This window comes from Cajanus cajan, chromosome 5, assembly GCF_000230855.2.
Source record: "Cajanus cajan strain Asha chromosome 5, NIPB_CcT2T_4, whole genome shotgun sequence".
NCBI lineage: Eukaryota > Viridiplantae > Streptophyta > Magnoliopsida > Fabales > Fabaceae > Cajanus > Cajanus cajan.
In genome coordinates, this window is record NC_138521.1 from 54338299 (window position 1) to 54362827 (window position 24529).

Consider the following 24529-nt stretch of genomic DNA (forward strand, 5'->3'; position numbering starts at 1 on the left):
TATGAGATTGAAAAGTTTATTACGTTCATTGGTTTGTGTATAATAATAACCTTAAACTATTATTAAAAAGGAACACCGAACATGGATAGTATTACAATTAAAATTTATAATAAATAAATAGTTTTGAAAATATAAATTATATATATACACATATATATATATATAGTTGAATATAGTATTTATATATATATAATTTATTATGAATTTTAGTATATATAATAAGCATTTAATATATAAAATACACAAATTAAAATACTAATTAAACACAAATCGTTGTTTATGTGAGGATGTTTTAAGAACTTCTTTTAATGGGAGAATTTGTAGAAATTATTATCTATTTAAAATTTACTTATCATAATTATTTATGAATCAAATATTAATATTTAAAAAAATTATCATTAAATAAAAATAATTTTATGTTATAATATAAATTATTTATTATAAATATAAAATATAATTATATGTTTAAAAATATTTATTTATACAAATTTTAAATATAATTTATATATTTAAGTATAGTATTTATTTATATATAATATTTATCATAATTTTAATTATATATAATAAATATGTATGTTGCACATGTTAAAATATTAGTTTATATATATAATAATTAAAAGATTATTTTCTTTTATCTTTTTAAGTTTATTTTTCATTATTTATATAATTAAAAATATCTCTCAACTATAACTAATAATAATATAATAAGATTCAATTTCAAACAAATAAAAGAATCAATAAATGTATTTATGCACTTAGCTCCGGGGATTTTGAGGATTTCTTAAAATTGTGGTAACAATGGATGGAAAATGTATTGCACAAAAAAGCTTAGACCTGTGTGGGTTTTCTTCGTCCCCAATCACATGTAGGCATGTCAGTTGATTCTCCATGCAAAACCCATTAAAATTTTAAAAATAATTTTTGGTCATCCAAATAAAATAAAATAATTCTTTTTTTCTTTTTACATCAAATGAAATAATTCTTTTAAAACAAACTCTAGGAATATCATCCCCAAATAAACATCATAAATCAGTTTTTTAAACATTAATTTATTTTAAAATAAATTCATTCAACCTCCAAAATACCAATTTCCCACAAAATATAAATTAGACAAGCCCTAATAAGAGAAGCAGGCACAGGCAACGCACGTGACCCATAAGAGAAGTGGGCTCAGCCCAAAGGCCCATTAAAGAGCCCACAACCTTCAACCCTACCTTTACAAATATAACATCTCTCTCTTGTTTGGGGTTTTCATTGGTAGCCGCTGCAGCTGAGAGAGAAAGAAGAGAGAGAAGCAGCAATTCATCAGAATGGGTGAGTTGCGTTCTAATTTGTTTTCAATGAGATTCGATGTTTTTTCTGCACATGAAAACGATGATGTCTTAATGTTTTGTTTGGGATGCAGGTAAGGTTCATGGATCTCTCGCACGTGCGGGGAAAGTGAGAGGACAAACCCCCAAAGTGGCGAAGCAAGACAAGAAGAAGAAGCCACGTGGACGCGCTCACAAGAGAATGCAATACAACCGCCGATTCGTCACCGCCGGTAACTTTATCATCCTTTACTTTTAAGATGTTTAAATGCATATGCCCACAATGTTCAACTTCCTTTATTTTTATCTTCTTTTCGTTTATTTACTGAAAAATGTGATTTTGTTGTGTTGGGAGTAGTAGGGTTTGGGAATTTGGGGCTTTCGTGATGTGGGTGTTGTTTATTTTATTTTGTTTTTAATTTTTGGCTTTGGTTGATTGTAGTGGTGGGATTCGGAAAGAAGCGTGGACCAAACTCGTCGGAGAAGTGAGGGAGACGTGTGGAAAATGGTTTTTCTTAGTTTGCAAAATGTATCACTTGTTTTTATTTGATTGATGAACTCAAACTTTGATAGTTATGATTGAGGTTCAATGAAGGAGTTTTTTGCTAGTTAATATCAAACTAATATGATTCTTCTTTATAGACAATTGTGCAAGAGTTTCTTCTACATGCTAGATTATGTTGTTTGCCTTAGAAATAAGGATGGTGCAAGCAGGGAATACCAAGCTTATCAATGAGTCTGTTTGGGTACTCTGAAAAACGCTTTTGAGAGCTTTTGCAGATGTTTTATGTTCTCCATTACTTGATTAATTGATATCACAAACCCTATAATTTGGAGACCTATTAGGGAGAACAGATCATTTTGGTCACCCTTTATAGGCTGCCCCCAACCTATGTTGTAAATAAGCTGTTTTTGTTTTTTCTTGCCAAGGTACCTTTGTCGTTTGCATTTCCGGTTTTTACTAAACTGCAAAATAAGATTGGAGAACATGAAATAAAGTGATGTTGCAATTATTAGTGCAATAGACATTGGAGAACATGCCATACTTTCGTAGTTTCATTCTAGGATCGTCTTAAGCCTGTTTTTAAGACTATGGGTGTTTCCATACTGCCATGTGACATTAATCCTTGCGTCTACATTCATGCAAGTATAATTTGGATGTTGGGGTCTGTCCACCCATGTATTTAGGGTTAATCTTTGTTTGACTCTGCCACAGCGCTTTTGTTGATGGGATTTTTTATTTCGGGTTTGGTAATTTAAATTGGCGTGTATTTTATAATAAATTTAAGTTTAAAATTATTATATAAATTAACCATGAAGTTATAATTATAGTTATGTTTTTGAACTCCTGAACTAGAGGCAATCGGTTAGCATGTTACGTCGAAGATGCTTCTTAAAGTGTGATATTTCATATATTGATATGGTCCAAGTACTTGAAACCTTTTAGAGTTTGTAAATGATTTTATTTTTATTTCAAGATTGTTGTTTCCAACTATTTTATAGATGGAGAGGCAGCAATTAAGGCTATTCTACTAGAAAGTATCCAAAATCAATAAAGGTGTTGTTTAAAAATATTGGTTTTATGGAATAATAGCATCTAAACAAATTGTTTTTTCCCTTTTATCGTGCCTCAGCCATAGAAAATGGTAGTGGACTTGGGTCATGGTAATGTACCTGTAAAAACAAATAAAGTTAGCAACCTTGAAAACTATATAGGCATTCGTGGTGTTCGTTACGCAGTTAAAATGTAATTGTTTATAAATTTCTGCCTGATTTTTCTATTCAAATTGTCTATATTTGACCTATGAAACATTACAAATGACGTTACGTTTAGAAAAAGTTATTTACTTTTAAAAACGTATTAATCATTATTTATGATTTAAATAGTAAAATAGTTTTGCATTGTAATATTAATAGCTTAAGAAAGTTATAAAAAAAATTAGTTAATACTTTTTTTAAACTCAAATTTTAGGCTATTTCATTAAAGTATATGAGAAAAGAATTAGGGCATCGCAGATATTACTAATTAGGAAGAACCAAATATAGACTACCGAAACATTTGGACAGGTCACGGAAGAGTTATTTTATCCATTTGTGTTGATTAAAAACGTTTATTAAATTAGTCAAGCATTAGTCAATATATAAAGTGATATAGAACATTTGCATTAGTTTTTAAGCAGAACATAAGCTAAAATATTTGATTATATTAGTCATTCTGGCTCATCACACTTCATGGCTGAATTTATTCAAAAAACGTGTATGTTTCACATGGATGTAAACTAATTATAAATCTATTAAAGCAAAAGTGGTAAAACTCTATTGCAAGGTTGTGTTATTCAATTAGTCACCAAAACGGAATTAAATAATTCTCCGGTGGGATACTTTGCTGTAATCCCCTCTTCCTGGGCTCCAATTTTGCATTTATTATTGTGATCTAGTGTCTTTTTTTGGTCTGTACAGCGCCGATAAATTTCATTTATAAGTTGTCTTTATATATCATGCGTATCCAATCCAATATGATAATGTATAAGTTCAATGTGGAAGACACTTAACATTGCCTCAAAATTGTGTTGTACTCAGTTCAGAATGTATAAATACTTCATTTAGACGCAAGCAGTTTATTTTTTAAAATAAAAATAAATTATGCAAGAGATTATTTCCTAAAATACAGAGTTTGAATGGTACAAATGAATGTGGGGTCCTTATATCTGCAAGATCTAAAACTCAGCCGAGCCAGGTGTTCGAGGAAAAGGAATCACGTCCCTTATATTGTCCATTCCTGTTGCAAATTGGACAAGTCTTTCAAAGCCCAAACCAAAGCCTGCATGAGGTACTGCACTCAAGAAGCCACTATCATGTCAATATCACGAGTTAAAAGGCACAACCCCGAAATTGATACAACAATAGTGTCACCACATTAGTCTTTTGAATATTTCTATCAACAAATTTATTCCTCAAAGAAAAATGTGTCTTTATGAAAGGCCCAACGTAGGAATTAATTTAGTAACTTTTTATATTCTAATTTGATAATAAATGTTTAGAGAACTAATATGGTGATATTGGAAGACCGATTTAAGAGTTTACTCAACAAAGAATGAGGCCAGACAATTGCAGAGCTTGCAATTCACCAGCTAATCCACGTGCATAAATTCCTTGGATAAAAAAAAAAAAAGGTTCTTCAATAAAGGCACTATGTCACATTTTCCTCAAGAGATCAGCCTGTGCATAGCTCCGCATATATGTGAAATTCATGTATCAAGTTCTGACATGACAACATTATAGAGGATTTGGGAAATGACATAATTTTACGCAAGGGCAGAACACCCAAAAGATGGAATGAGACCGTCCAAATAAAGGAAGGATAATCTATTATTTTGAAAATGTTGTCTTATAAAGCATGGAACAAATAGGAAAAGAGGCTCAAAGGGAAAGACATCTGACCTGAACCATATCGACGCAAATCAAGATACCACCAATATGCATCCTTATTTAGCTTTAAATCATCTAAACGAGCTTCTAGATACTCGAGCCTTTCTTCTCTTTGGCTTCCACCAATAAGTTCACCGATCTAACAAAGAGGCAACACATCGTAAGGACATGTACATAAGTTTGCATTGTGCATAAATAAGAACATTATACTAGTGTGTACTGACAAGGCTTGAACCAACCTCATATCAAAAAGCTGTGTACAGAAGAACTCCCTTACTATCCCAACATCCCCAACCCGAGCTTAATAACATTAGCAAAATGCTAGTAACATACATTCTCTATTATTAGGAATCACAAAATTGTGTGGATCTAAGTACTGGCATAATTAACTCTACTCGTGATTTTGTATTTTTCAATGTATATTGACCAATAGAAGAGTGTGTTTGTTAAGACTTTGGGAAAGGGAAGTTAGTTAATGGAAGAACATCACCACAAAAGCAAGCTATTTGTAGTTAGAGAATCCAAAGCCTTATAAACCCATACTAGAATCCAATACTTCCAATGTGGAACTCAAGTCTCATATCTTGCAATTGGATCATAACCCACCATGTTTCACAGTCCTAGCACCCGCATGGGTTGGATGTGTACTAGACCCTTTAACTAGTCTCAGGCAAACATTGCAATGTCAGCATCACCACCCACATCACTTGTTTGCAGCTGGGAAACATGGTAGAAGGCTCTATCTATTGCCAAATGATAAGAACATTGGAAAAACCACACCACAAAAGCTAGTTATTGTAGTTGCAAAGCTAAAGGCCCGTTAAATCCCACACTAGAATCCCATACTTCCAATGACTCAAGTCCCATACCTAGTAATAGGATCCTAACGGTGCAAGAGAGTGTTGCTAGCACTCCTTATAACATTATTCTGGCACAAATAAGGTTATATTTTTTTATGTACCATCAAACCTAAACCACCACGCTTTTGAATAGTACTGAATTTGCTATTCACAAAGGCTAATCGATGGCAATAATAAAGAAAGAGATATCTTATAAATTACCCCTGGAACCAACATATCCATGGCTGCAACTGTCCTTCCATCATCATTTTGTCGCATATAGAATGCTTTAATATCCTGAAAAATTAAATTCAACAAATTCAGTACATTTGGTTCATCTCTCTATATATACATACACATATCATACTTTATTAAGAGGGGTGTCAATAAATCTTGATCATTGATTCATTTCTTGTGACTTAAGTGGTGATCTCAAGTGAAAAAGATGACAAAGCAGAAGGTAAAATTGTGCATTTTTCCCCCTTGTAGTTTTTGTGTGGGGGAGGGGTGTAAGTTGAGCAGAAGAATTTTTTTTTTGGAACAATGTTACTTCTACTCTATTTTCTCAACCACTTCTTTCAGATTTTGTGGATTTTGTCTTCCATATGTCATGTCCAGAAAGATAGGGGTAAAAGTAGCATGCCTTTGGATAATCTCTAATTATCACAGGGCTTCCACTAAATGCCTCTTCAGTTATATAACGCTCATGTTCACTCTGCAGATCACAACCCCATTTCACCTATGAATGCAAGTAGAAAAATGTCAAATACAAACATATTGGAAGCACTTTATGAATCAAGTCATTTCACCTTAGAAAAATAAAGCTTATACAGCAATCACAATCAAATCTTGAGTCATTAGTCAGGGCAAGCTACAAGGATCAACAAACAACATTAGGATTAATAATTTTAGCAGATGACAGATGTGAATGGAATGCAGGCTAGAATTGGACACGGAATGTCCAATGGGTGGGGGAGCAAACAAAAGAGAAGTTACAAGATATTCTCTAACTCTTGGTGTGTTTTATTTGCTAAACAATAAACACCATACAGCATAAAAATACTTATTTAAAAAAAGGTCATGGGATAGAATAAAACAAGATGAAGCAATGGACAAAAGCAACTGCACATTCAACAGGATTAACGGAAAAAGAAAAATGTGTGTATACACACACATATATACTAGTGAGTTACCGGGAATTCAAATTTCTTATTTGCTCCTGACAGCAGATCTATCGCTTCAGTGTAGGTTATTTGCACAACATCTTTATCTGCTACATCCTTTTTATAATGACACCAAAATAATATAGAGATCAAACTGGCGATTACAATTAATACATCCAGGTATAAATCAGATAAAGGACAGCAATATGATGGTTACACTGAGAACTCATACACTCAAGCGATCAATGATTCCTTTATTAATCCATGTATTGAAAAACTCCATGTCTTCCTTGCAGTTATCGAGAACATATCTTATCTTCAAGAAACAAATACAAGGAGCACATAAGCTTAAATATGAAGAAATAATATAAAATTAATCTTTGCCAAAGTAATCTAAAGACAATGACAACTTTGTAGTATTTGCAGAATGTAACATACTACAAACTGGAGATAAGCAGTTGCACAAGCCATGTCATCATTCAGATCAGCAAATGCAAGCTCTGGTTCAATCATCTGAACAAACAATATGATACATGTCCATTAATTATTGTTCCATTACGCATGCATAACAACTAATAAGAACAACTCAGCGGCTTAGAAACAAAAAGGGAAGCATACACTAGCTTCCTGCTTATTCAAATTGAACACGAAAGAAAAAAAGGAATCACTGACCCAAAATTCAGCCAAGTGCCTAGACGTGTTAGAATTTTCTGCCCGAAATGTGGGACCAAATGTATACACCTACATACATACAAGATTCAAAGTTTATTTCAATTATCATCAAATCTAAAATACTAGATTTTAAAGATGGAAAAAATACTAAAAATGAGAGGGAGAGAAAGAAGGTGATGTATGTACATCAGACAGAGCAGTAGCATAAGTTTCAGCATTGAGTTGACCTGAAACAGTCAAGAATGCTGGTTTTCCAAAGAAATCCTGATGCACAGAATGCTTCAGATTAGTACATAATATACAATAACCACCTCACACACTTATTGAATGTTGACAACTTATATCAAAAGGGTAGGGACATGAATCTGACTCACTTGTGACCAATCAATTAATCTGTCATTCATTTTTGGAATAGCATCAATAGGAGAATCAGTAGTATCGTGAGAACTTGGTATCTGTAAATTGAAGAGAGAGAAATCTAAAATTAAATGCATAATAAGACATGAAATCAGTGCTTGTGACAGACTTATAAGTTATAACACAGTCCTTGCACCATTTTTTTATTATGGGAAAGAACTTCCTTTGTTGAGGGGGGGAAATCGAAGGGCTGCTTTAAGTAGTGAGTAAACAAAGTAATAAACTCTGCATGTCCTGTGTAGAGTTTAAAGATAAAGTTCAAGAATTATATATAATAAAGAGTTCAAATAAATTCTGACAGCACAAGTTTTGCTGATTTTGAATTCTTTCGAAGAAATAATATTTTCCAGACATGAGTGACCACATCAAAGAACTAAAAAGGCTTTGCTTCAAATAGTTTTACTAAAAAAATTGTTTTTGATAGATTGCAATGATGTTGATTGACCCATGTAGCTGATTGCAATAAGGAGATTTGGTTGTTGTTTCCAAATTAATATTAACTGGTGTTTCTCAATAAGCCAAAGAGCAGCATCCCCAGAGGTTCCCTACTGCTCCAGAATCTAAGCTAAAACCAAACCTTCTTCAGCTCACAGCCTAAAATAAAAGAAGTAAAGGATAATGTAACATCCTCTTTTAAAGATTTTAACATGTTCTACTGTGAATTGTATGAGTTATTTTCTTGTCTGTTTCAAAGTAATTTGGAATGCAGGATTTCTTCCCCCACAACCATGGTTTTGTAACAAATTTCCTACTAATGAGATTTTTTGGTGGGGCAGGGTAGAGGAGTGGAGAATTGAGATGAGTATTCAAAGAGCATCAATAACGTAAAATATGATTAAAAATATTCATGTAAAGAGGAAGTAGTTCATGGAATTGCAAATACCAAGGTAGTACTGCATCAAAAAAAAAATACCAAGGTAGTAACACAGAACTGTTCTCCCGCTCCCTCACAGTCTGAAGCTGTGATGATAGGACTTGAGACCCATACAAACCCATTTTCTTGGAAGAACTTATGTGTAGCATAGGCCAATGCATTCCTAACCCTTGCAACCTGAATTTATTTTGCATCACAAAAAGAAAATGATAATAGTAAAAAATAAATAAAGTTATTTCCTAAGAGAAAATAGTAACAGAACTTACATGAGTTAATATTCTAGTCAGAATTTTATACATAAAGTACATCAAAAATAAAAATAAAAATTATATATAATAAAAAAAACATGGGGATGGAAATTAACAACCAGCACCTAAAACTCATTGTCACTACAAATTTTCTGCATAAACCCATGAAGATGGTATAAACTGATTGAGTACCTTCCTGGCAGATAAATTGCAAAAGCTAGAAAGTAGCTGCAATGGATTTAATTGATAATGTGGCAATTAAAAGTTACTGATGGTTAGTTTAAAGTATATAAATTATTGCTTAGAACTCCTACTAATGAGAAAATAAAATTAGTTAGGTCAGATGATTTTTAGCACTCCACATGAAGCATGACCAACGCCAATGACATCCCAGCAATAATACAAATATAGAATGCATCAAATTTTGGAGATGCCTACTCCCGCCCCTAAACAATTTTTGCTCTTAAAGAAATTCTTCATGATGAATAACAGGAAAGCAGCCACATATTTAATCATCTAGAAATTGGCATCACACAATAGGATAGATGAAAAACTAGAACATTTGAATTTGCATTATGAAGTAAAGGCATAAGCAGGCAAGGTATAAAGATGCACCAAAAAGGAAAACATACTGCACCAAAAGTATTTGTCCTTGCACGAAGATGTGCTTTTGTTCTTAGAAATTCTCTGCTGACTCTTTTCTTTTGGATGGGAAAGGAAGGATCACTCTTTCCAATCTGAAATTATAAGACCAAAGCCTTGTGTAAGCCAGCTTGTAGTTGAACATTTAAATGAACCAAGTGGAAACATATAATGAAAAGGATGACAGAACCATAAAAGGAGAAAAATAAAATCAAGTATATTATAATCATTGGTAATTTCAGTCACAAGATTGTTGCCACAGAAAATAGTCATCTTTGCCATTACCATTTACATTAATGCGAACAAAAACCGTGTAAAAAAACAATATAATGAAAAAGGAAGTTACAGGTCCAACCATTCAAATCATGTTATAGACTTAGGAAATCAGATTAAATGATAAGTTAAAAATGATTGGATTAATAGAGCTTAAATAAAATATTTTTCACAGCAGTTCCAATAGAAAAGAGCAAAAACTCTTTCTTATATATGCAGCCAAGTGAGACTATCTGCACTGGTACAGACAAACATGCACGCAAATGCGTTTAAAATGTGGTAAAACAAATAGCAGTTATAATTCCAATATATGTAGGGGACAAGTCTGTACAACATTATGTTGGAATATATAGGCAATTAAAAACAGAGGAAAAAGGCTTAACTCTTGAAGAAATTAACGAAGAAAGCATTGATGATATGTTAAAATAGTTTAAATCACTATCCAACCAATCATAAATCATGTCATGTATGACTCTTAAGATAATTATTATATAAATCGACAAAATTATCATACATAGCAATTTTTGACAGCGTAAAAAGTGCATTTACTCCTTACTCTGATAAAAGAGAACAAAAACAGTGTTTTGTTAAGAACGAAGAAGAACTAACCAGTACAATTTTGTTGACCTTCAATTCCACTTTCTGCTTGGATCCTTGACTCTTCACCACAACTCCTTGCACCCACACGGAGGCACCAGTGGTAACCAATCCAGATTCTACCTAATAAGAACATCCACAACTTCAACAGAGAGAGCAACAAAAGCCACAAACAACACATTACAAAAAGCAAGCATACCTGGTCGTAACCTTCAGCCTCGGAGTTCAACACGCATTGCATGTTGGAAAGGCAAGAACCGTCGTTAATCTACACACAATCAACAAAGCACTTAATAACAATGCAAGTAGAAATCCATAAGGATGCTATTGGCAAGGGAAATAAGAGTAAAGCATTGCCTCGATGAAGGTGACGCTGCTCTGAAGGCGAAGCGTGCGAACCCAGCCCTGCACGACGAGGTCGCGGCCGAGCATGTCGGTGCCACCGCCTTCTTTGATTTGGGAAACCCTAAGCTTCTTGCGGAAGTGTTGGACTGTGTTGTGGGAGGTGCGGAGAGTGGCGGCGCAGAAGGAGCGGCGCGAGGGGGAGGGAGGAGGGCGCAGAGAGAGAGGTTTGTGGAGAGAGAGAAAAGCAAGTGCTGTTGCTGCGTAGGGTTTTGCGCGGAGGTGCCTCGCTGCTATTGCTATTGATATTGCTTTTGCGGTGGCCATTTGCTTGTTCGTGCCTCGCCGACCACACCTCGCTCACTCTCCGACAACTCTTATCTCCCTTCAGTTCTTTTCACTATCTAAAACTTTTTTTTTTCTTTCTTTTTAACGAAAACATTCCTCCATTGTCGTTTGTTGATTTCAATAAAAATTGATCAAACTTTACATTAATTAATCAATAATATTGATTATTTGTGTAAGAATTTAATTATAATTAGTATTTTTATTCTTAAATTATACAGAAAAAATGATTTTTTTTACATATTTAAGATTTATAATGAATAAATAGTAATTAGTATATTAATTGTAGGGCCCGCTAGTCCACCCGTTCCTCCACCATAGTATGATATTGTCCGCTTTGGGCCCAAGCCCGCACGGTTTTGTTTTTGGGCTCCTTCCCAAAAGGTCTCATACTATGTGGAATGGTGGACACTTATAAACTAGCCAATGTTCCTTCATTTTACCGATGTGGGACTTGGGATGAATCCCAACAAACCTCCCCTCAGACCAAGGACCACATGTCTCGTGATCTCCTCCCCTCAAGCGATAATCCGTTACCGCCGTTAACTCTACGGGACACGCCGCCTGAACACCACAATATCAGGAAGACTTTCGACACAAGGCACCAAGTTCGAATCTCCATCGCGAGGCACAACACTGAGGGTCTTCCCGCATCAAACCCAGACGAACCGTTGGCTCTGATACCACTTGTAGGGCCCGCTAGTCCACCCGTTCCTCCACCATAGTATGATATTGTCCGCTTTGGGCCCAAGCCCGCACGGTTTTGTTTTTGGGCTCCTTCCCAAAAGGCCTCATACTATGTGGAATGGTGGACACTTATAAACTAGCCAATGTTCCTTCATTTTACCGATGTGGGACTTGGGATGAATCCCAACATTAATAAATAAATTTTTTAATATATATGAAGCTTATTTTAGTTTCATTGTATATAATTTGAATAAAGAGAATGTGATAAGAAAATGAGATTGAAAAGGTCAAAAACTTTTACATGTTGAAAAATGTGGAGAGTGAGAATTATTGTTTGCTTGATTAATTTCTCCATGGTTATTGTTAGGTGAAATAATGTTCTTAAATTTAAGGGTGGTAATGAATAGTTCGAATACATATTTTATTGTCTCTATTTCTATTTTTAAATGTATTCTCGTTCTCATACCTAATGTGTATGAGACTTATGTCTTATCTTCATTTGTGTTGAGTAATGAGTGTAATTATATTTGTTTCGTACTGATGTGATTCCTCTTGGAAGCACATGAACTCTTCAAGCCTTCACGGAATTCCTTGGATAAGCTTCAAGGAATGGAGACTCCACAAGGCTCAAGGTGACCTAAGCTAGCGTGTAGCCAAGTCCAAAGAAGAATAGGATTCTAACTCTACAAGGAGAAACACTCAAGGAGGGTAGAGTAAGAATCAAGATGACTTCGGAGGAGATGAAATTCAAAGAAGAATATCTCATCAATATATGATCCAAAGTGCCACAAACTCTCGGCCAAAAGTAATATATAGGGAAAAATTAGGTTAAAGTGTTCCTTGGGTTAGCCTAAGGTTAAGTGAAACCATGGTATGGTTACTTAACCTTAGGCGCCCAAAATTTGAATTCAAAATTCAAATTTTGGGAGCCAAACCCGGAACCTCCCATGTGCTCATCATTTGGCATGTGATTAGCTTCTCATTTGAATTGCATTTAGATCACACCATGTGCATGTGTGCACATGGCCGAAATGCATATCAAATGCAAGGCTAATTACATGCTAATGAAAATACACATGCAACCTTAATTAACCCTAAATTTCAAATGACCTCTAAATGTAAATCCTACACTACAAGGCCGGAAATACAAGGCCAAAAGAAAATACAAGGCACTAAGGCCCTCACCTACACTATCCCTAATCTAATGGGCTTGAGACAAAGCCCAACAAAACAAAGTGGCGGGCCTTCCTTGGGCTTGGGCCCACTCTTCATGCATCATCCTTGCCATAGCCCTAGTAGTTGAGCCCTTAGCCCATGGGTCTCCTCCATCACGTACCTATTTAAAAATTAATTAAATATTTTTTATAAAAAAATATTTTAAAAAAACAAGAATTTCATTACAGAGTAATAATTATAAAATTACATTAATTAAATTTTATTTGACATAAATTTAAAATAGAGTCTGAATTATATAAATGTCAAGAAAATTTTAAAAATTAATTAAATTTTTTTTAAATTAAAGCTGGTATGGTATGAGTACAAGTTCAAGTATGGGCTATACAAGTGTATATTCATCCTCATCCCCATACCTAATTCAATAATTTGAGTATTATCTATACTTGTACATGTACCCGATCAAATTGAGTATTCTTCATCAAAGTCAAGGCTAGTCCAGGTATTACCACAAATACGAATTTACTAGTCATCCCTAATTGTCTTCAATAGATGATACTTATAATTTTTTATGAATAAAATGATAAATAATAGATGACAACACCATGATTATTGGACAAGGAGTCAATAATATTTTGAAAATCTTTAAACCAAGCATGTCTGTCCACTTTTTTTTTATGGGTAATCAAAGTCATATAAAGTGATCGACTTGATCAAAGACTTTACTTGTCAAATTAAGGGTTAGTAAAGGCCTACTATAGAAATTAATTTTTGTCTCTAACACTGGTTGATGATGTATGCTCTCACCAAGTAAGGTTTTAATGGTTTCAATGTGTTGAACCCATGTAATGGGCATGATACTTATAGTTTAAGTAAACATAATATTGACTAGTTTGAATAACGTTTACTTTAACTAACATCATTATATCACACAATTTAATTTTTTTATGATTAACTTACACATTGTTTCATAATCTTACAGTTATTTCTTTGTCATGGACCTCATGGTAGACATATCCTTGAAAAGAATCTCCAATTTAAACTCTTCCTCCTTTATCTTCAACATTTTCTCCATCAACTTGTTTTGTTCATCCTTGCATGTGTCAATTGTGCCTTGTCTCCATTGAACAAACCATGGTAGATAAAATTAAATTATAAATATTTATGGTCATTATTTGTGCAATCTTTAAAAGTTCTCAATATTTCTTCAAAATTTGAAGGTTAGTTTAAGAGTTAAAGTATTGAGAGAACTTGACAAGAGAATGAAACAAAATTAGAAAATTGAAACATGTGAAAATATGCTTAGATGCTAAGAGTATAGTGAATGACCATATAAAAAATATTTAAACAATGACTAATTTAAACAATGGTTAGTTTTGACAAAATTATCACATTACATGATTTCATATTTTTTCTCCAATTAAGTTATAGAACATTTCATGATTGCTTAGTTGTTTCTTTACCATTGCAACTATATATTTGAAAATAGGTTTGTCTGTATTTTAGATTGATTAGGATTAGACCCAAAATGAACCCATTCAACCAAAGCTTCACTTGCGTTGACATTAAAAAGTTGCATGTTAAGTGATTTGTCTCCAACATAATAAAACTTCCACAAGTTAAATTAACCATTCATATGTGGAAGACATAGTGACAATCAGAGGCAACAAGGGTAAACAAAAAGAAAAGTCGTGTATGTAGAATATTTGAGAATTTATATTTTTTTTAATTTGGTTGCTACACTACAAAGTGATAGAAAGATGGGAGCATGTAATGATTTTAATTAACCTTTTAATTTCATCTATTTATTTTAATTTTATTGTTGAAATGTATTTCTCTTATTCTCGCATAAGAAACTCTCATATGGGGTGATATAGGGAATATATCCAATGAGCATGTGTTTTAATACGAGAGATACAATAAATAAATCATAATCTTTAAATTAAAGATAAAATAATCAATGATTAAGATTAAAATTCAATTATAGTTATTTTTTAAAATAAATATTACTATTATATCTTCTTCAACTACAACACTTCCATTACAATCACATCGTTATTGTCACTACCATCGTTGTCTCATGTGACAATGACAATAGTGGTGAAAGCTAGATGGTACAACATTAATGATATTGTTAGCAATATTACCATCGTCACTATTATATTTATTATTGTCACAATTATCAATGTTAACATTGTCACATTGTTACTATGACTAAAATAGTATCATTAGAAAATGAAATAAAAAATTGGCAAAACATCTAATTTGCTCCCTTATAATAATTAATAGTTTCAATTTCGTCCGTCAATAATTTTTTGTTCCAATTTAGTCTCTAATAATTTTAAAAAATGTTAATGTGGGACTTTCTGTCCAAATTCCACAAACGACGTTAAAGGTGATGACGTGGATGCCATGTAGATGCATAAGTGGCATGCCTCCTCTCCCCCTTCTTTAATGATCTGGAACGGCCCGTTTTGAAACCAAGACGACCCATTCTGAAACTAGAACGGCCCGTTCCGCTTGTATTCCTTGTGTGTTAATTTTGCATCTGGAACGGGCCGTTCTAGATTAAAAAAAACACACAAAGAATGCAAGCGGAACGGGCCGTTCTGGTTTCAGAACGGGCCGTTCCAGATCCAAGGAATGTTCTTGAATATCTTAATTCTCTCCATATTGAAATTTTAACCGGGGCAAATTGTGAACCAGGATTGATTTTCTTTAAACTTTTTAATATAGAGTATCGTCTCAATTTGGAGAAATTTAATGGTATCTTTAGATTTCAAACCATAAGGGAAAAAATATGAGATCATTTAATTCATACATGTTTTGGGGGGTTGTAACAGGTCATACACAATGGGAAGCTGGTTAATGCAATTCATCTACATTCGTTATGCTGCCATTAAAATTATGCATAAGTTTATTGCATCTACTATTCTAGATCGTGGCGACTTAGACGGTAAAGTACGCCTAATTGATTTATTATTTATATGGGTAATGATGAAAAATAAGGATGAAAAAATCAACTCTGGTGCATATTTTAATATTTGAATTTATGTTATGCTATGAATTTTTATTTTCAATCTTTGAACCACATTGCTACATTCTGTTGAAATGTAACACTTAAATTTAAACATCAATCCTAGTTGACGTTCCAGAACGGCCCGTTCTGAATCCAAAACAGGTCGTTCTGATTCACTCGTTGTGTGTTACATTTGCATCTGGAATGGGTCGTTTCAGTTACAAAATTAACACACAACGAGTGGGATCAGAACGACCTGTTCTGGTTTCAAAACGGACCGTTCCAGGTTCATTAAAGAAAGACTATGGAAACTTGCTACGTATGTATCTACGTGACATCCACATCATCTACATTTGACACCATTTGTAAAATTTGGACGGAAAGTCTCACATTGACATTTTTTAAATTATTGGGGACCAAATTAAAACAAAAAATTATAGAATGACGAAATTAAAACTATTAATTATTATAAGGGACCAAATTGAGTGTTTTACCTAAAAAATTTATAATATTTAAAGTGGACATATGTGAAAAGTAATAAAAAAGTAAAAATCTAAAGAAACTAAATAAAAAATAAATAAAAGTTAAATAAGTTGATATAACGAAAATTGAAAAAATGGATAAGAAATAAAATAAAAAATGTTGATAAGGTAAACGAGAAGAGCATAAGCGGAAACATATATAATTGGAATAGGATGAGGAGAGGCGTTGGCACAGGGAGAAGTTCTCCGAGTGATTCCATTGGCCCTTCTGCGGCGGCGACAACTGACAACCATGGCCGACTCCTCTCAAGACCTCGACCAACTCCTCGACAGTACGCTCTCTTTCTCTCTCTCTTTCTCTCTCTCTCTGTTTCTCTCAGAAACTGCTTCATTCGATAATTTCAGGTGCTTTGGATGATTTCCAAACCTTCAACCTCAATCCTTCTCTGCCAAGGTTTCTCTCTTCTCCTTTTCCCCTTTTTATTGTCTCTTTTGTTTCTGCAATTAAATTAGTTTGATTGTGTGTTGGAAGTGGGGAAGCGACGGAGAAGAAGAAGGAGCGTCCTTCGTTGCCGTTGGGGGTTCAGGGATTGGGCATGGGGTTACCTGATTTGGGAACGAAGAAGAAGGGGAAGCAGAAGGCTTCCAAAGATAGCCACGTGTCGGAGGCGCTGAACAAGCTGAGGGAGCAGACCAGAGAGGCTGTCAAGGGACTCGAGTCCATGGCCCCACCCTCTGTCGATGATTTGGGCAAGGATGCTCTCATGGAGGATTGGGTCAAACAGTTTGAGCAGCTTGCTGGCTCTCAGGTTTTCTTTTTTATTTTTCAAATCAATTACTTTTTAATTATCCTATCCAACTGCTTTAACTTTGTTATATTATCAAGTTCAAAGTCAGCCAGTTTTTGTATTTTAGCATTTTCTCATCGAGTCTTACAGTTTCGAGATGTGCAGAGTGGGGGGGATTGGCATATAAGGTTAAAAACCATGCAATCTACTATTCACTAGTGCCTTTGGTAGCCTTTTTTTTTAACATTTTTAAACCACCTTAGTCAATTTTATATTATTTTCTGATTTTCTCGATTGGTGCCACACCAATATCTCCTCATATAAACTCAATTTCTTGTCCTTTCTTGTGTGAATTTGGTCTCATAGTATTACAATAAAATTTTCCTTTGCGCTTGGTTGGTATTTTACAGTCACAAATAACTCTTGTATACTATTTGTAAGTGGGATGTCTTCATTAATTTCGGCATCATTTTGTAATATTGGTCCTAGGAGAAACACTAGGAACGCACTCTCTCTAATTAGTTGAAATTTATCGTAAAACATGAAAGCTGGTGGATCTCAAACCCTATTTAATTATTCTGTTTCCTGATTTTGTGATTTTCAATAAATTATAATCAATAAAAGTGAGTGTATTAAGAGAAGTGTGTTTTTAACACTCCTCTTGATCCTAGATACTTAAACTTGCATGTGGTATAACATCTTCGATTTCTTCAATTGATTACTTAGACTTTTATTAAAGATGTCCAAAATTATATGAAGAGTTCAAGTTGGAATCTATAAATTAGGAGAATCAAAATTAAGAGGATTTTGAACTGTAGGAAATTTGGTGTGTCCCTTTGCTGAGATCTGCTTGGAGAAGTGACTAGTGACAGACGATTGCTGAGCAAAGCAACCATTGATCTGTGCAAATACTGCTTTTCTTTTTTTAAAACTTGAGTTAACTAGAAGACTCTTACGACTTTACAATTCTGGATATAGAAAACGAGTTAACTCGTTGTGAAATGCTTTTTCGGTTATACTTAGATGAACTTGTCATACTTGTGTAAACTTGCATAAACTCTTGTCAAGAAATGAGTCAACAAGTTTGAAATCAAATGCAAGCTTGCATTACTGAAATGTTTTCACTTTAGGAACTTGTGTTTTTATGAATTTATGTAAGATGTGGTCATTTATATAGTTTGATCTTATGTATTACCAATGTACTATCACGCCTTACTGTTATTGGGGTTTGCTACTTTACTTTTTTATGGACTTGAAACTCTGAATTATTGTGTTAAGACTATTATATTATGCACTTATGTCATTAATAGTTTTTTTAGTATTATTTTTTGTATTAGGTAAACTCTTACCAGTTTTCAAGTTGAGTTTATGGAAGTTCTATGAGATTACATAGACTTACGTTTTTGACAGCTTTGTTGCTTTCATTTATAACTTGGCCTTTATTATATCTTCTTTTAAACATGAAACGAGGAGCAAGTGAAACAAACTAAACAAAATAATTTGCCAAGTTTGTTTATAAATTTTGACTGCGAGGAAGCAAGTGATTAAGGTCATCAAAGATATTGTAACTACTTTGCTATTTTGTAATTCTTCATTATGAGGATACTGGATTGACTTTCTTTGTTGGATTTAATGCTAATAATGTTATTAATTTATTTAGGACATGGAATCTATTGTGGAGACCATGATGCAGCAACTTCTGTCCAAGGAAATTCTTCATGAACCAATGAAGGAAATAGCTGAAAAATATCCCAAGTGGTTGGAAGAGCACAAAACCAGCTTAAGCAAAGAAGAATATGAACGCTATTCACACCAATATGAACTGATACGAAATCTTAATGAAGTTTACGAAAATGATTCCGGAAACTTCACCAAGATTGTTGAGCTCATGCAGAAAATGCAAGAATGTGGACAACCACCAAATGATATTGTCAAGGAGCTTGCTCCTGATTTCGATCTAGCCAGTCTTGGCCAGTTGTAAGTTTCCTTGGAATCATAAAAATGCAAGCTTGGGGCATGTTTTGCTGTTTATCACACTATGTACATTAATCTTTATTTACTTATTTTGAAATCCTAATACGTGATTATGCATTGCTTTATTTTTAGCTCCCTAAGTAAATACCAAATAAATGGATGATTTGTCTTACAAATTTAAGTTTTAACTACTAGTACTAGGTGTAAGTTGATTGTTGAGCTGCTGTTTGTAGGGCGATGCTCTACATATCATTCATGCTTATGGTTGATACTCGGTATTTAAATAAATTGGCAACTTAAAAGCTATAAAATTGTCTTTTTATTTTGGTTTGTTATGGGGGTGGGTTAGTAGCATTACATGTCACATTAAATGTAGTAGGAATTCAGCAATCTAACTTGCAAGGAGTTACTACTGCTGAATAGGTATTAAATCATCATATAAAAGCTATAGTTTTGCGTAGATTTGAGTAGACCCTATTTGAGGAATGAACCGCCAACATCAAAGTTTTGATGGTCCAATAGGCTATCTATTCCCTTTCCCATGAGGATACTTTACTATATATTACTTTAGAGAAAGAAAGCGGGTTACGTGGCAGCATACGTTGTCAATCTATTCTTTTAGCTTTACTTGGAAACTTGGGCACTACATTTTTTTTATATCTTGTAGTTTGCAAATTACATTCTTGTATGTGCATCAACTGATTTGAACATTTTTTGCTGCAGATCTCCAGAGATGTTTGATTCTCAGCCAAATTGTTGTATAATGTGAAGCTATTTCTTCCCTTTTACTGTGGCAGCTGCTGGTTTACAGGATCTTAGGAACATTAATTTTCAATTGTCAGAATAAAATAGTTTTATGTGCTACAATGTTTTTCCTTACTACAAGTTTATAAGTTTACAAGGAACCCACACTTGATGCCTCTGTCTAAGGTTGTATATGACGAGGGCTTGTCTATTAAATTGTATCACGAGTTGCTAGTTGCAAACAGAATTTGCTTTCTGATATTTTGAGAATCATTTCCGACCATTCTCGAGATCCATGAATATGATGTCTATAATGAGTAAATGATAAGCCATTTGCAAAACTGAAAAGCACCAATTGATGATCATAAGGAGGCGTAAGCATTGTTAGTGGGACCAACTGCTAGACTGCCTTTGATAAGGGTTAAATCGTAGAAGTATTTTTTTGGGTAAGATACCAGTATTTATCTTGTCTGGAAAGGACTTGGCCAGTAAATGATGCCATAATTAGCCATTTTGTCCTTTATATTATATATATTCGTCATCACTTTCATGCAAAGAAGTACTATGTGAAGGTATCCTTTTTCCCACCCTTGAAGATTGCATTAAATCTAGCTCCAAGGCACGATAAAAAAAATTTCATTCATAATAAAAGAAATAAGAATTTTATTATATTTGAAAGTGACAAGAATAATCAATATACAAACCAGGCCTTGGAGCACATGAGTTAGCTATGAAACAGGCCTCTATCAAAGATTGAATGAATTAATTTTCCTGTGGTTAACAAGGCAGAAAAGGAGATAATGACAAATAATATTGAATTGATTGTAGCTATGCAATTTCTGCTTTGTGTTACTGTGGAGTAGCATTTAGCGAAGCATCAGCGGGTGCAATCCAATGCCTCCCATTGACAAAACTCTTTGCCAGGAATTGATGGGCCGATTCGAAATCTAGCTCTTGGGCCAAAGAGCCCCTACGTATAGCCGCTGCTCCTGGTCCCCAGCATTTGTACACTCCAAAGAACACAGTCCTGTGGTAGAGGAATTCAATATTAATAGATTATAGATTATAGATTAGTAACATTCTCCAACTCTTATTATTTGTGTACATGGTGCTCTGGTGCCAAGAGCACCCAAGAAATTAATGTATGACAGTATGAGATAAAGGTTAGGTGTAGATTAAAAGAATTGATAAAAGTTAGGTCTTAGTACTTGTTACTGTTGTTGGCAGTGTTCCAATCATCCCAACCACCATGTGCAACTATGTCGTCGAAATAGGTGTAGGCATAGACAATCCTAGAGTACTGGCCCATTGCACGGCCTACGTAAACTGGGCCTGTTCCTGTCACTTTGCACCGTACAAATGCGAAGCCCGTCTTCTCGTATGGGGAATTCCTAGCTTGGGCTGCTATTGACCCGAACCTCGTTGCAATTGAGTGTAGCTCGCAATCCTGAACCAATCAATGCTCTCAGTCAGCCCAATAACTAAACAAGAGCCAGGTTGAAATAATTATCTTGTATATAATTTTTCACTATTAAAGAAGGGTTCAAGAAAAAAGAATTATCGAAATAAGAAAAACCATAGAAAAATAAAGAAAGAAAGTAGTATTTAAATATAAAAGAGCTTTGAGAATTGAGCATAATGAAAGTCACGTGTGTGAGTAGGTACAAAAATTCAAAAAGAGCTTTCAATCCAATTTTCAAGCCAGCAAAGCATTATTATGAAACAAAAAGCCAAACACAGTAATAAAGCTGTAAAAGTTAAGTTAGAAACCTGCACTAGTCAAGAAGGCTTGTTTACACCTATAAATATATTTTTAATTTAAAGAGTATTTTTGTTACACGCAAAAATTAAAAATATAAAAAAAGTGAAGAAAAATAATTAATGATGTACAATATCATGAATTTTTTGACGTGAGTTTGTAAGGCGCAAGAAATCCTTTCTTAGCAAACTGAAGAATTGTAATATACTGATAATGTTTAAAAAGAATGACAAAAGAATCTAAAGTGGTACATGACATGCTTTTGATGAGTGACGAGTCTGGTGAAACAAAGGTAAAAGGTGCATTAATTTATGGCAAGTGGCAAAAAGCTCATACCCTTTTTCATGCAACCATGTCGTGTTCCACAAACTCTATACCCATTTAAAACTGCTACACTACTGAGTACTGATCTTACTCAAAGTGGATCAATCAGATGCAGAAATAATTTATTGAAATGTATTTCCATAAAAATTATATAAGAACAACGTGACGATGAATATATAATTTTCTCCCTTAGAAAAAATTAAAGAAGGGTGGTATGGTAGTAATATATATATATATATATATATATATATATATTACAGTATCTATATAAATTTGATGAATTTTGAAACTGTTAATTTTTAAATTAATATTTATTTATTTATTATGTTATAATTTTGTATTTGGATCAAGTAATTGATTAACTTTTTATTAGATCAAACTAATATTATAAACTTTTTTTTCTTCTAATTTCATAAGTCTTAAAATTGTATTTTTATATTTTTATTGGATAATTAATATAGTATAAGGAAGTGGTTGAAATGTGAAGAGAAAGATAATGTGAATTTGAATCAATAAATAATAGAGAAATATGAGTAAAATTGATGGAAGAATTACCTTGTACATGGACCTGCCATTCCCGAAAATGAAATCAATGGAGCCCTCGATGTAGCATTCTTTGAAATAATGTCGGCCAGCGTCGTCGCAAAGAGTGTCTTGTGCGCCGTAGAACCCGCAGCCGGAGAAATATGCTTTGTCCCCGGAAATGCGAAACGCCGCCGCTTGCCACCCCTCCATTCCCGGCATCGGCGCCGGCGCTGTGTTCTGCACCATTCCCCATTAATTATTAATCCAAACTTTTCGCACATGCTTAATGCTTTTCTCTTCCGTCATTTGCAAATACAAAAACGGCTTTTAATTTCTACAATTATTCCCGTGATTTTTGTGAAATATTTTTTATACACACATTTACGTGAGAAATAAAAATAAATACACATCATATGAGATACTACTAGCTAGTAGAATGCTTGTACATATACGTAAAAAGAATCTTTACACATGCAAGAGAATTAAAGTGGTGTGACTGCTAATAAATATATATATTGATAGTGACAAATGAGAATACATAAATAGAATGCCGGGGTTATAGGGTTACCACTTAACATTTAATTGCTTGGTAACTAGAAAAAGGAAAACCTAATCCTATTAAGAAATTGTTAATTTATAAAAGTGATTTGAAAAAGACATGCATGTTTTTACCTTGAAGCTGATATTTGTGGCAGAGAAGTAGTTGGCAAAAACAGTGACAGATGCTGTTCTATAAGTACGAAGTTGTTGGCCGTTGGGGCCAGGGTCACTGGCTCGATCATGCCATTCTATCACCGTCACATCTCTTCCCGCGCCTTCAAATCTAATGTACGGCTTCGTCACGGGCACCACCACCTTCTCTCTGCACCCAACAATTACCATTATATATGATTTCAACCAGTTGCACTCCACTCATTTATATCTTCACCTTTAAGTCCAATTCAAGAATAAAGCAAACAAAAAAAAACAAGTTAAATTGAAGAACCATGATACATGTAATAGCCGGCGTTGATTTGAATAAGGACATTCATTCTGTTGTTCTCCGGGACAGCATTGACGGCGGCTTGGACCGACCGGAAATGGGCACCGCCGTTAATGTCAACGGTGATTAAACGGTGCCCTATGGGTCCGACCCACTTGGAGGAGTTTCTGCATGTGACGGTTGTTACATGCAATAGCAATATGAAAGTGGAAACCAAAAGCATTTGCATTTGCAGCGAGACAAAGAGAGGAGCCATGAGATAAGATAACACTAGTCACTAGGTAGAATGGAAATGGTTAGGTGTAGCAGAAGAAAAACCTGCAGGTGGAAGTACAGAAACAGATCAACTGGGGAGGGGATTTGTACATTTATAGCCTCGGCCTATGGCTCATTAGTATTACGATCACTGTAGTGTACTCTTACTTTTTATATTTATAATGTTCTATTTTATCAACTTAGGACAACATATATCCTCGTCTAACGGTCACTTTTTCTTGGGTCTAATTAGTTTCGCAATATATTCTTTTACACATTTTCCTGTTTAGAATAATAAACAAGGACAAATTATATTTTAGAATCTGTGTCTTTATTTTATGGATAATTATTAATGTCTACTCCAAGTTATGGTGGATTTGACTAAAAAGAAGGAAAAAAAATGACAGATACGTGATGAAGAGAAATTATAATATTCTAAAAAGAATTTAAAGGGTGTTAATACTGTTATTTCGAAATTCTTTCTCTCACTTTTTTTTGGTGCGCTCAAACTCATATATAGTATTGGCAAAAATAAAGTATCAGAAACGTTTATAAGTATATATATACACTTTTCTAAAGAACAACAAATTAATACATATACAATGTTCTTGAGGAATTTATGCAAGGTTTCGTTCTTAATTAGAAAAAAAAAAACATAAATATAAA

At 33.8% G+C, this 24529-nt stretch overlaps 4 protein-coding genes across 5 annotated transcripts; 2 read left to right on the forward strand and 2 right to left on the reverse strand.

The window, feature by feature from the left end:
- Positions 1-1183: 1183 nt before the first annotated feature.
- On the forward strand, positions 1184-1930 carry LOC109809417 (small ribosomal subunit protein eS30z/eS30y/eS30x). The gene is made up of 3 exons (XM_020372726.3): positions 1184-1314; positions 1406-1543; positions 1753-1930. The coding sequence occupies exons 1-3, from the start codon at positions 1311-1313 to the stop codon at positions 1797-1799; spliced, it is 189 nt and encodes a 62-aa protein (XP_020228315.1). The 5' UTR covers positions 1184-1310; the 3' UTR covers positions 1800-1930.
- A 1905-nt stretch (positions 1931-3835) lies between these two features.
- Positions 3836-11223, reverse strand: NS1 (Class II aminoacyl-tRNA and biotin synthetases superfamily protein). Its single transcript, XM_083075370.1, has 15 exons — positions 10822-11223; positions 10664-10732; positions 10477-10587; positions 9585-9689; positions 8744-8881; positions 7788-7868; positions 7600-7677; positions 7414-7482; positions 7180-7254; positions 6974-7057; positions 6772-6858; positions 6222-6317; positions 5801-5875; positions 4752-4878; positions 3836-4143 (listed from the first exon to the last, which is right to left on the reverse strand). The coding sequence occupies exons 1-15, from the start codon at positions 11131-11133 to the stop codon at positions 4028-4030; spliced, it is 1623 nt and encodes a 540-aa protein (XP_082931496.1). The 5' UTR covers positions 11134-11223; the 3' UTR covers positions 3836-4027.
- Positions 11224-16686: 5463 nt separating this feature from the next.
- LOC109807429 (peroxisome biogenesis protein 19-2) lies at positions 16687-20301 on the forward strand. Its single transcript, XM_020369943.3, has 5 exons — positions 16687-16844; positions 16918-16966; positions 17045-17321; positions 18961-19277; positions 19998-20301. The coding sequence occupies exons 1-5, from the start codon at positions 16805-16807 to the stop codon at positions 20041-20043; spliced, it is 729 nt and encodes a 242-aa protein (XP_020225532.1). The 5' UTR covers positions 16687-16804; the 3' UTR covers positions 20044-20301.
- Positions 19823-24141, reverse strand: LOC109809659 (putative pectinesterase 68). 2 transcript variants are annotated; one of them, XM_083075371.1, is made up of 6 exons: positions 23927-24141; positions 23620-23775; positions 23299-23488; positions 22657-22863; positions 21227-21465; positions 19823-21045 (listed from the first exon to the last, which is right to left on the reverse strand). In XM_083075371.1, the coding sequence occupies exons 1-6, from the start codon at positions 23974-23976 to the stop codon at positions 20868-20870; spliced, it is 1020 nt and encodes a 339-aa protein (XP_082931497.1). In that variant the 5' UTR covers positions 23977-24141; the 3' UTR covers positions 19823-20867. The 2 variants fall into 2 exon arrangements, with proteins under 2 accessions (XP_082931497.1, XP_020228620.2); XM_020373031.3 differs by having other exon boundaries at positions 23620-24136.
- Between the last annotated feature and the right edge of the window lie 388 nt (positions 24142-24529).